General features: G+C 46.9%; 1 protein-coding gene across 1 annotated transcript; it reads left to right on the forward strand.

The window, feature by feature from the left end:
• The first annotated feature begins 7237 nt into the window (after window positions 1–7237).
• C6H11orf96 (chromosome 6 C11orf96 homolog) lies at window positions 7238–8383 on the forward strand. Its single transcript, XM_066552202.1, has one exon. The coding sequence runs from the start codon at window positions 7663–7665 to the stop codon at window positions 8023–8025; it is 363 nt and encodes a 120-aa protein (XP_066408299.1). The 5' UTR covers window positions 7238–7662; the 3' UTR covers window positions 8026–8383.
• The last annotated feature ends 4109 nt before the right edge of the window (window positions 8384–12492 follow it).

The raw sequence follows: 12492 nt of genomic DNA on the forward strand, positions 1-12492 counted from the left end.
TAGAAAAGATCATTCCTCAGCTTTGGGCACTGTGGGCTTTTATCTGACAGAAATGGGGTTATGCTTTTTTTCTCACAGCTTGTCTGCATTGGCACCACTCTGGCTCCTCTTGGCAAGGCAGGGCTTCAGTTGCTGAACCATCACTCAGCAATTTACTACTTTGGTTGTTACAACTTTTGTCTAAAGTCCCCAGAAACGTTTAGAGATTGAACAAAAATGTCTCAAGGATTAGGTTACTTGAAGCCTGATAGTTCAATTGTCTAGAAACTTCTGTTTTTAATCTCTAGACCACAGTTGATTTCTTTCTTGATTGCTTGCAAATATACTTTTAAAGAGAAGAAAAAATGAAATTTATTCTGCTGAAATAAGTGGATGCTCTACAGAGCTTTTAGCTGCAGAGGAAAATGGAAGATGAAATCCATCAGAAGTGTTAAGATATTATTTGTGGCACCAACTCAAGATTTTTAATCTTGACTCAAACAGAAAGGATTTTCCTTTTGTCTGACCTTCAGAGCAGACAGAACCTTTGTGGCCATGCTCTCTGTTAGGTGTCTCTGACCTAACAAGGTCAGGCCCTCCTTGTTATATTTGAGATGTGTGGCCAGTTTTGTCCAAATCTGAGAGAAGATGGGAGGTCTCAGAAGTAATTTAATTCCACTCTTGCAAAGTTCAGCAGTTGGGTACAGAAGAGAAACCAAGACAAGTGCTCTGTGCTCTGACAGCTCTGGGTTACTCTGGGCCTCCCTGGCAAGGAGCAGGAGAATCCTCCTCTCCTCCCTGCCTTGCCTGTAGCATTTGTGCTCTCCAGCTGACTCGTGTCCCAGAGGGCAGCTCAGAATGCAGGGCCATCAGCACTGTCCCAGCCACCAGCTCAGTGTGGAGCATGTGGAGGGCTGGGAATTCCCAGGATTCATCAGCAAAGTTCTTCCCTGCCCACAGAAAGTCTTTTTTCTTCCTAGAAATTTTAAATAATTTTGTGGGGCAAAATATTTCTTCTGGATTTTGGACCTGAGATAGAATGTCCTGAACTAGAAATCCTAATTTCTGTGCTGCTTACTTGATAGGGTCACAGTAACAGCTGGACATGGTAATACCTTGACATTTAGAGCCATGGGAGGTTAGAGGTTTTACTTCATGTGACAGCAACTTGTACCAGGAGGAATATCCAAAGAAGAGTCAGTATCTTGATTAGTTTAAAGTGTACTTTCATTCTTTAAAGAGTTGAGTTTTTTGCAATCGCTGGTCTTCGGTCATTGGAACCCCACTTTTTTCTTGTGTCCTCATATCACTGTGCCCTGATGTATCAACAGCAATGCTGGGAAAGGCTGCCACCCCTTCTGATGCCTTTGAGGCCAAACAAGGGAAATTTAATGTAGCAGTTTTTTGTCAGGAAACACTTTGCAGCTCTCTTTCAAAACAAAGAGTTTTATTACTACATTTATTATTACTGGTGTGCTGACAGCCAAATGTTGTTAACTTGTGAAGTGCAACTGGAAGACTGACTTTTCACTTCAGCTGTCACTTTACAATTGAAGCAATTCTATGTAGAGAATAAAATAATACATTTCTCTGAGAAGCATTCGTACATTCAAATATTTTAGTCTGTACTTTCTCCTAATGCTATGGGGCAGAATGTTTATGGGATTTATTGCAGCTCATAAAAAGGCAGGCAAGACTGAAACTGAGATATTTGAGGGAAAAGGAGCTTTGAACACACATATTTTGTATTAACTGTGTGGGATCATGAACTTCCCACAAGTGCTGACAAGTGTTTGTCATGTCTATCAGGATCATACCATGAAGCTCTCTGTAAAAAAAGAAAAGGTCAGGAATCAATAACCTGGCTGAATTTTCTACTCCTTACTTTAGGAAGACCTGGAAAGAAATTATTTCAGCTAAAATAGCCAAGTTATATGAGACATATACAAATGTGACAAACCTTTTCTCTTAAAATGCTATTTTATCTAAAACTTACCTTAAAACCTCAGTAAGTGTCAAGAGGGCACCATTTCTGTGGCAGATTGCTTGGTGAGATGTAAAAATCCTTCTGTGCTCCTAGAACCTGTACACTGGACATACCCAGTTTGAAACATCCCTCAGAGAACTTGCCCATCCTAGCAATTCCCTGCTGCGTTGGGAAGAGCTTTCTGCTGGAAGTTTCCATGAGCTGCCTGCAAAGACCCCAGCAGCAGCAGCCTGAGCCTCCTGCTCCTCACCCCTCGCAGGTGCCTTGCTGCATGGCTGCCCTGCAGTGCATGGCGAGGGCTGGTAGGGAATTTCCTCATGCTTTACTACCTGAGGCTTCTCCCCCATCTCCTGCTGTAGGGAACAGAAATCGTGGTGCTCAGGGTGTGCAGGAGAGCCCAGCCTGCAGGGGGCTGGGAGCAGAGTGTGCTGCAGAACAAGCCAAATCTTCCCTTGCCTCTGGAGATTTGCAATCCTGCAGCTAAGGCTCTGCCAACACCTGCCTGCTGCCAAGGGGAGATGTGCTTATTCCTCCCCTGTGCTGATGGCTCCAGGGCTCTCCATGGCTGCCCCCAAATGATGCCAGGCAGGATGCCCCTTGCCATGGCCCGGGGGAATGTGACGAGTTTAGAAAAACACTTCAAGGGTCATGTCAAGCATTTAAAATGCTGGCTGCATGTTGGCCTGCTGGCTGCCTGAGTGTGAGGGTGTGTGATCCTTACTGTAGGATTACCCTCAGGCAGTCAGCTGCTGGACTGGCTTGGCTTTAATTATTTCAAGGGGAGAAAATGTTAAAAAGCTACTGAAGTCAAAACAGTGGAAAGGAAGGTAAAGGATATCCAACCAAATACATAAGGACAGGGATATGACAGCCCTGAGTGCATAGCTCTTGTGAGTTGTTAGCCAGTTAATTCCCTGGTGTAAACGCATTCACGTGTGCTGGAGAGAGGCCTGGCTGCCCAGGTAAGCTGCCTTCTGTGTGCTGCAGTTTTGTTAGGATAGCTAGAAAGAAACAACAGTTTGTTTTTTCCAAGCAGAAGTGTAACAGTGGGTTTCAGGTGGGTCTCTTTGGGTAACTTGGGTTCCCCCATCAGAAAGGTACACTTTGGAATTTAAATCAGATGTGCATGCAGAGAAAGAGACACAAAGACTTTTGCTTTCAGAGGTAGTTTGTATTTTATGCCTGTTTATTGGTGTGTCCTCTCCAGTTTGTAAGCAGTATCTGTTAGGTCACAGTTGCTGAATGTTTTTATTGCTATTTTAAAAATGGTTGTTCCAAGATACGAATTCTAGTGGAGAGAGAGCAGCAACTCCTTCCTCTCTCCTGACAGAAATGGGTACCCAGACCAGGAGGCTGAGTGGAGATGTACACAGTGAGGTGGCTGGAAATGCCCCCTGCCAGGGCAGCAAGAAGCAGCTTTTACTCTTGAGTATGTTTTGGGAGGATATTTGAAACTTCCATGGATTAAGGCATCTTGCTGGGAAGCAGCTTATCCTGCTGACTCTCAAGGGACCCCGTCAGCTCTGACAGACAGTGAAGTAACTGCTCTGTTTTGGGGCATGAACTGTGGTGTTCACTGTGAGTGCCCAGCTACAGGTGGTTTCTGTAAAAGCTCTGGCCCTTCAAAAGTTTCTTTTCCTACAGGAAGAGGTGGGTATCCATCCCTTTTTATCCATCCCTACATCCTCTTTTTAATCATTCCTTTCCCTTCTATGGCATGAGATCTGATGGCCAGCAAAAGGCTGTGTGTGTTTTCCAATAATCACATTTTTAAAGGAATAACCAGATGACAATTTCCATGCTGGTAATTTCCATGCTGTTTCAGCAGCAATAATTGTGTCTCCTCCTATAAAACTGGTGATTTAACTACACAAGGCCCCAAATATGAATATAAAATGTTCCTAGCTCTGGTAAAGGTTCCATACCGTGCCTGTGCAGTGTGTTGGCATACAATGTGACTTCATGAAAGGAAATGAAATCTTGACATTGGGGAACAAAATGAGCAGAACACAAAGGAGATGAATTATGATGAAATGAAAGAATACTAGAAAATTATGAAAATATTTTAATGGAATGTGATGACATGAGGTACAGTGAAAAGTTTCAAAACTTGGTGAAATGACACATATTGGAATCTCAAAATCAAGGAACAAAGTGAACCAGAGAGACAGAAAAAGAATTATGATGAAATTTGCTGAGGTGCACAGCCCGTGGGCGGTAGCAAGGAGCAAGGTGTGGAGGGAGCAGTGTTGGGGGGGAGCTGTGGTCCACTTGGCAATGCCTTCTGCAGCTGCAGTGTCCCCGGAGCTCTGGGCTTTGTTAGGGCTAGGGGTTTTCTCAATCCTAACCCTGAGAGGAGCAGTGCTGAAAGCAGCATTTTCTGAGGCTGAGGTGCCCAGCCCATGGGTGCTGCCAAGGAGAAAAGCATGGAGGGAGCAAGGGTGATGCAGTGCATTGGGGTTTTTTTTGCAGTGAAATGGATTGGAACATACCAAAATGGTACTCATTGAACTCATGCAATTCCATTTCCTTTCATGAAATGAAAATTCAATTCACGAAGAATTTTCATTTCATGAAAGGAAATGACATCTCCAAACCATAGAAGGAAGGCAACCAAACACATGGGACAGGAGGTACAATGAAATGAAAAACAATTGAAAGAAAACCTGAAAATTCTGAAATTAAGTGAAAACTTTTAAGAGGAATGGGATTACATAAATTGCACTGAAAAGTTCCAAAACTTTTCTAAATTATACCCCTTGAATTCTCCATATCAGGGAGCAAAGTGAGCTGAACACACAGGAGAGGAATTACGATAAAATGAAATGCAATAAAAAAAAAAAGGAAATATCTGAAATTAAATTAAAACAATTAAATTGAATGGGTTGACATGAAGTGCAGTGAAATGGACTGAAACTTGCCCAAATGTTACTCATTGAAATCACAAGATTTCATTTCCTTTCATTAAATAATCTGGGAGAAAATGAAATGAAGGCCATTATTTAAACTGCTTGAGTAAATACTTTTTTATGTTAGTACCTTGGAGATCTAACTCTAGGGATTATGTCATAGGATATATTTTCTAAATTTTCTCAAATAATATCTTCAAGTCCTCTCAGTTATTACCATGGTGATCTTGCTCCAACTCAGCATTGAAATTTCCCAAAGCATTTTATAATCATATTTGTGAGGGTATTAAATATATCTGAGTTTGCCTTCATACTGAACTTTCTGTAGGAAACCAGACAGGCAGTTTGTACTGGGATATGTAACGCCAGAACAAGGCTCCTATGTCATCTTGTTTCTGCATGAGAGGCAAGCTCAGCCCCAGAAATCCTCCAAGTTCATTATCAGGCTTGTATTGGAGGGCTGTACTGAGGAAACAGATTTCGGCCTTTCCTGTGCTGCAGAATCAAGTTGTCAGGAATTTAAGTGGTTATATGTAAATGGAGTTTTGGAGAGAAAGTTGTTGAACTGCAGCAGGGATGTATGGGCTAAATTTAGCCACTAAAATAAACTGTAAAAAACACAGCCTCTGCAAGCTGGAATGATTCAATTTGACCAAACATAAAATTGTTCCCCTATTAAGCTAATAGTATCTCCCAACAAAAAGGCTTCAAACTGACCCTGGCCCTAAAGCTACCTTGGGGAGCCAAGAAGCCAAGAGATTGCAGCCAGGTGTTTCATAAAGCCAAGGCTCTTCGTGTTGCTTTTGCACTGGCAAGGAGCAAACCAGCCAGCCTTCTGGAAAGACACTAGCAAGTGCCTCTGGTCCCTGCTCTCCTGAAACTGTGTGTTCTTCTGTTCTTGTTCCATTTTATCCCTTTGAGACAGGGCTGTAATTAAAATGGTTTGTTTCCAGTGCAGGTCCCGAAACACTGCCACTGCTAAGGCAATTGGGACTACTCCTAAGAGTTACCCAAAGGCAAAGTTGAGAGTTTCTGATGGTGAGCTCACAAAACCAAGGCCATTTCTGTGTGCTGACTATAGCAGGCTGCAGGTGCCCCATCTTGGGCACAGAGCCAGAGCTGCTGGGGTAAGTGTAGATTCTGCTGTGGGCTGCTTGGCAGTGTGTGCCTGCAGTGCCCTGGGTGCCTCTGCACTGCAGTGCTGTGCTGCATGTGCACACTGGGCATGGGGGACTGTGGGACTGACTGCTTGGCAAACCTCGGGCCCTCAGTGCATTGTCCTTGTCCCCTGAGCATCACAGAATTCCTGACACAGTTGCTAAGCCTCCACTTCCTTCCTGGTTCCTAATCAAGCTTCAAAAATATCCTCGAGTGGGTGAAGCTATATGGAGAGTGTCTGAATGGGAATCATCTAACATGAGCCCTGAAGAGGGGACAGACTAACCATTTCAGGCTCTTCCTCCCTCATGCTTTTCTACTCCTCCTCCCTCTACCTCCTTTCCTATTCCTATTGTATGTTTTTCTTATGCCGTTGGGATTTTCTATCACTGAGAGTGCTTGGCACACACAGCTTTAGAGCATGGTTCCAGCTGTCACTAATTTGCAAGCTTTTGTTTCAGCTCAGTAATACTCATATGCCATTTTCTGTCTGAGGATCTGATTCTGCATCATATCAAAGAAGCACCACAGAGCCCACAGGGGAATGGAAAATTTTAGGATCTCTACTAAATGGAAAAAAATGGAGTCACACTGAAGGAGGTATTTAAGCTTCGATAGAGGTGGCAGACTTGGGAACAAGATCCCAGAATCCTGCTTAACCCTCTGATGGTGATGGTTCTTGTCTGGGTCCATTCCGTGCAACCTCTGCAGCTTATATCTGGGTCACTGTAACGTTAGGGTTCTCGGATTTGGGCTTCCTTTGAGCATGGGTTTGTCACTCTGACTGGCAGCGATAAGCTGAAAGCTGATGTGACGGGTCTGTCGGTACTTTTTCATAGCTATAGAAATCAGGATATTGATAGAAAAAGCAGCGCGGTGAAACGCAGAAAGCCGAAGTACGGCCGTGGCAGTCCGGGACCCGCCTGAAGCTCCATCGGGTGCCGCTGGGCAGGACAGGGATGCCCTGGAGTTAAGGGGAGAGGAGGCGGGAGGGGCGACGGGCTGGAGCGCGATGGCTCCCCCGCCCCGGGCTGTGCCCGACTCCCCCGCTCCGAGGGGACGCGGCGGGCGGGGGCGGCGGTGCGGGACACGTCATGCGGAACGGGGAGCCCGGCCGGCCGCGAGTGGGCTCCGCTGCGGCCCGAGTGCGCTGCCGTCTGAGCATGCTCCCGCGGGGCTCCGCCGGCTATATAACGGGGCCGGGGGGCCGGCGGCAGCGGCTCTGCTGAGGCAGCGGGGGAGCTCCGCTCGGCACTGCGCTCCGGTCCTCACCGTACTGCGCCTCTCTGCACCGCTCCGCTCCGCTCGGTACCGCAGCGCGCCGCTCGGTACCGCGCTCCGCTCAGCACAGCGCTCGGTACCGCGCTCCGCTCAGCACAGCGCTCCGTACCGCGCTCCGCTCAGCACAGCGCTCCGTACCGCGCTCCGCTCAGCACAGCGCTCCGCTCGCACCGAGGTCTCTCCGGACAGCCGCGGTCCGCACTGCTCCGCACGGCCCCGCACGGCCCCGCGGGGCCCGTCCCTGCCCCGCCGCCGCCCGCCGGAGCCTCGGCGCCCGGCACGGCCGAGGCAGCGCGCCCCGCTCCGCCGGCCCCGGCCCCCGCGGCGGGCGCTCCCGCGGGCGGCAGGATGGCCGCGAAGCCGGCCGAGCTGATGGGCATCTGCTCCAGCTACCAGGCGGTGATGCCGCACTTCGTCTGCGTGTCCGAGGAGTTCCCGCCGCCCGCCCGCCCCGCCAAGACCCCCAAGGGCAAGCTGCGGCGGCCGCGGCAGTCGCGCTTCAAGACGCAGCCGGTGACTTTCGACGAGATCCAGGAGGTGGAGGAGGAGGGGGTGTCCCCCATGGAGGAAGAGAAGGCCAAGAAGTCCTTCCTGCAGTCGCTGGAGTGCCTGCGGCGGAGCACCCAGAACCTCTGCCTGCAGCGGGACCGCCTGGGCAGCTGCCGCCTCCGCAACAGCCTCGACTCCAGCGACTCGGACTCGGCCCTCTGAGCGCGGCGGGACCCGGCCCGGCAGCGGCCGCACGGACTGAGCTCGGAGCTGCGGGGAGCCGCGCCGCCGCCCGCACAGGAGCGCCCGGACGGGCGGCCGGCTCGGGATGTTTTCTAAGAAAGCGCTTGTACCTTCGTTTCTATTTGATTGTATCAAACTCACCATTTAAAAGACAAAAAAAAAAAAAAATCTTTTCTATTCGTTAGAAGAAATGAGCTGTTTTAGATGCATTGAGCTGCCGGACTTTATATTTATTTTTGCATTTAAACTGTTGACTGCATTAATTTAATATGTTTCTACCTGAATGTCTGTTATTATTTCCATAAAAGAGTAATAAATCTGATATATTTGCACAGTACTTACTGGGCTGTCCTTATTTCAGGGACCCAACTGTCCTTGTTCAGCTTTCAGGGGTAAAGGGATTTAAAATCTGTCGGTAGCTAGTGCAGAGCCAGCAATGCTTTTCTCGGTGATGCTGCTCAGGGAGGTTTTGCAGGCTGTACTGTCAATGTACTTAATGAGACAAAAGTCGAGTTGACTGATTTAAAACTATTTACTTCTTTGACATCTTTGAGTGAATGTGAATTGAGGTTTAAAGAGCGTCTATAACTGATACCCAAGAGCCTTAATGAAACTGGGCAAGACTCTTGCATTCACAAAAATTGCGTATATAGTTTCTATTTTCATCTAAGTTGGTTTTGTCTCTTCTCCCCTTCCTCTTCTGACCCATAAATTACTTAGTGCTGCAGATGGTTTTGATTTTGATTAGATTGTTTTGGTAATTGGTTAGCATGCAGTTTTATTTACCAGAGCAATTGATACAATGTGGATGTGCTTTTCTTGGAGTTTAAAAGTAAGGGGATTTTGATGATGGTAAATTTGTAGGAGTGAGGCTTCTATTGGGTTGCTGCATGTGTGTGTGTGCAGGTGCATGTAAGATTTTCTCTGTTTGTGGGATACATGCTGAAGAGCATCTGAAGCCCTCTGCAGAATGGAAAACAAATTCCTGGACTGGGAATATTCTGCCTCTATTTCTCCATTTTCTTGAAACATTCCTGTGCTAATAGTGTAATCCTGTAGTAGCACCTTCCTTAAAGGCAAGCCTCTGGAAATTAAAACTTCCCATTCAGAAGGTATTAGCTGATACTGAGCTGTAGCTAATATTTCTCTGGTATGATTATGGTGTTTCCAATGTCGTGGTTTGAGGTGCAGTCATACTGATCTGTTGGAGGGGTAAGGGCTGGGGTGGAGGAAGGAGATGGACATGGTGCTGGTGAGCAGGGTGTCTTGGCAGGACTGAGAAGCACAGACCTCTGCCCTCTGGGCACTGAAGTACAGCAGATGACCCGTGTGACTGGTTCCTGGACACAGCAAAACTGAAGCTCATCTCTTTCTAGCCTAAAGCTGAGGAAAATCCCGGGGGCATGGGGTGTGGCTTGTTTTTGGACAGGTCCTTCACAAGTTCCTTACAGTATCAGCACCTCCAGCTGACCTCCAGCACCAGGGGAGGGTTCTGCAAACAATTCAGCAGGTAAGGAAACAGGTCTGGACTCTGACCCAACCTCCTCATGAAAAAGCATTTAAATGACCCCGTGTGCCTCCCTGCATGCAGCCTGTGAAACAGCTTTTCTCCCTTTGCAGTTAGACCCTTGTGGCTGCTTTCTCTGCATGGCATGCCTGTACATAATATCTATGCACAAAGCAAAGCAACTTGACCTCCAGAACAACTTTAATTCAGGCAGGCAACTGGAATCAGTAAGACAAAATCAGTTGTCAACAGCTGGGCTAATTTTCCTCATCAAATTCCTAACAGTAATTCAATTCTGGGAGTTCTGGGTTTGGGAAAGGGTTTGCAACATCTGCAAACCCTTTCCCAAACATCATGTGGTAACTCTAGCCATGTGTCTTATGTTGCATAATGTACACAGCTAAAAAGCCCCATAAGATTTCCAGAGATTGTGTAGTGTCCTTCCAATACTGGAGGTTTTAGGCTACTTTTCAGTCTCCCTTTGCTTTCAGGTCTGGTACAAATCCCTGTGATACACAAACTGTGGGGTATAGCTTCAAGAGGCTGTGAGCACATGATCCTTGTCTCTGCTCCTAATTTTTGTTTAGCAGCTGGGGTTGCTAGCAGGCCCTTTACCATTGCTGTTGCCATCCCTCCTTCAGCGTGCAGCTGTGCTGCCACCATGCAGGAGGCACAGGAGGCTGTGCTGCACCAGCCAGCAGCAGAGCCATGGATACTCTCTTCCTGGAAGGGTGAGAATAGCTGTATTCTCTTTTCTGTTTCAAGAGACAAATGTAGATGTTAACACATCTACAAAGAGCATTTGAAAATCTGCCCTAGCATGTTTGAGGAAAATGTCATATTCCAGTGGTTAGGCTGAATAAATGAGTTTCTCTTCAACTGTTCTTTGTTGACATTTTTCTGTTCCATTTCAGAGCGAATAACATGGGAGATGCCAATGCTAAAGATAGGACAATGTTTATCTTCCAAACAGTTGCAATCAAGGCAAAAGGGTGAAAAGCCAGGGTGATTTAGCTATGTCCTGGAGAGGCCTTCCTGAATGCAGCTGGAAAAATAAACCTCCCTCCCAGTCTTCCTGTGCTGCTAATTTTGAAGGTTTCTTGTGCTGTGCTTTTTAGTGTCATGGCTATCGTGTCTATCTGTCCTGTAAGGATTGCAGGATGACTTATTACATTCACTTTAGTGAGGGTAATGACTGCATCAAAGGGGTTTGAGTCTGTCATCCACTCCCTAGGCTTGAGATGTGGGTTGTACGTTTCCTTTCAGCAATTCACAGCTTAAAAGCATCCACAGATGCCACTTACAGTGATGCTCGGCACGGCAGTGAGTAGGCATGAGCACTCCATGCCTGCACAGGAAGGAGCTGTAAGCCAAATACCCCTGGTGCAGCAGGACATGTCTCAGGGCACAGGTGAGACTGAGCAGCCCTGGAGTGTCTTCAACACTATTTTTCCAAATTACAGGAAATTGCACTGGAGAATTTGTCTTTAACAGGACTGCCTGTTATTCTCATATCACTTCATATATAAATCATTCTGTCCTCGTGTCAAGAGGTTCATCCGGTCAGTAAAAACTTGAACTTGAAAGCAATTCTTTTATTCTCTTTCTCTTTTGTGTCCAGTCCCTTCCATGCCTGTCAGCATTTCTCCCATGTGCTTGTTTTTAAATGCTGTGTTATTGTAAAGCTCATCATGCTGGTGTGGTGGATCTGTACCTCCATGCTTATTTTGGCCTGATCAGTGTAGAGGGGATCTGGGAACAGTGCAGTATCATTGCTCTACTGGAATCAGGAAAAAAAAATCCTCTCTGTTCATCTTATGAGAAAGCTTTTTCTGTTCTTTTTGCAAACATTTTAGCTAGGCTTGTTCAGTAATTAATGGAGGATTTCTGGGTGCAATTTAGTGTTCACCTCAAGAGGCTGAGGACAGTCTCCTCTCCTAGCTGTGTGTGCACCAGTTCTGCTCTTGCATAACTTCTTTCACCCCTGGGCTTCCAATAATTCACTGGCAACACTTCAGAGTAGAGCTGTTATCAGGAACAAATATGAGAAGGTTCTTCCAATTCCTGCAGGTTTTTGTGCTGGGATCCTGAAAATGCATTTGCTTTACGAGCTGGTTAATGATGACCCTTACCAGTGCTGGGGATCTGATCCTGCAGGAGCACAGTGGACAGACTGGGGCACTGCTGTTGGTAAGAAGCACCACAGTGTTCTTATCTAACCTCCAAAGTGACAGCAGAGCCATGGGACACAACACAAACTGAGGCATCTATTGAATTGTCAGGCTGACAGCAAACAAATTGCAGTGTAACAGAGGCCAGTGAGTGAGCTCTAGCAAATCTGGTTGCTGTGGTTTCTCAAATGTCAGCAGTGCCAGCAGTTTGCTGGCTGCCTTCCATGAAGTTTGGCTCCCTGGCAGCGTGCATGGACCTCAGCCTCCAAGGCCCCTGGTCTTAGGCTTTTGAGTCACCATCAGAGAGACCAGCATGGTTCCCCAGGCTGCACTGAGCCTTGCTTGAACCTCAGCTCCCATGGCATGGCTCAGCCTGGGCTGTCTTTTGTACATTGGGTTTGCATTTCTGTGGGGAGAAAAACCTTGGGGAGGTGCAGATAACCCGAAATCCCTGAGCTGGGCTCAGACTGTTTGTGCAGTGATGGTGCCCTGGATTTGCAGTTTGACTTTTCACAGCCATTTTAAATAGAGTGTGCAAGCTGAAAAAAGTGTTTCAGCAAGGCGGGCTCCTAACTTTAGGGTATTTTTTTAAGCTGTAAAGATGCAAGATTACATGCTGAGCAGAAAATAACCAGGTGTCCAATAACCACACAACAAGAGGATCTCCTTTCTCCTGAAGCAGGAAGCGAGTGCACAGGACAGGGAGGTTACCAGGTCAACCCTGAGGGCTTTGTCAAGTAGACAGACTTCTTGAGTAGCCTGAAGTCA

This window comes from Molothrus aeneus, chromosome 6 (genome assembly GCF_037042795.1).
Source record: "Molothrus aeneus isolate 106 chromosome 6, BPBGC_Maene_1.0, whole genome shotgun sequence".
Classification (NCBI taxonomy): Eukaryota; Metazoa; Chordata; class Aves; order Passeriformes; family Icteridae; genus Molothrus; species Molothrus aeneus.

Bases quoted from the DNA above. Each gene is read 5' to 3' on its own strand.
- C6H11orf96 (XM_066552202.1), top strand. From the start codon at position 7,663: ATGGCCGCGAAGCCGGCCGAGCTGATGGGCATCTGCTCCAGCTACCAG.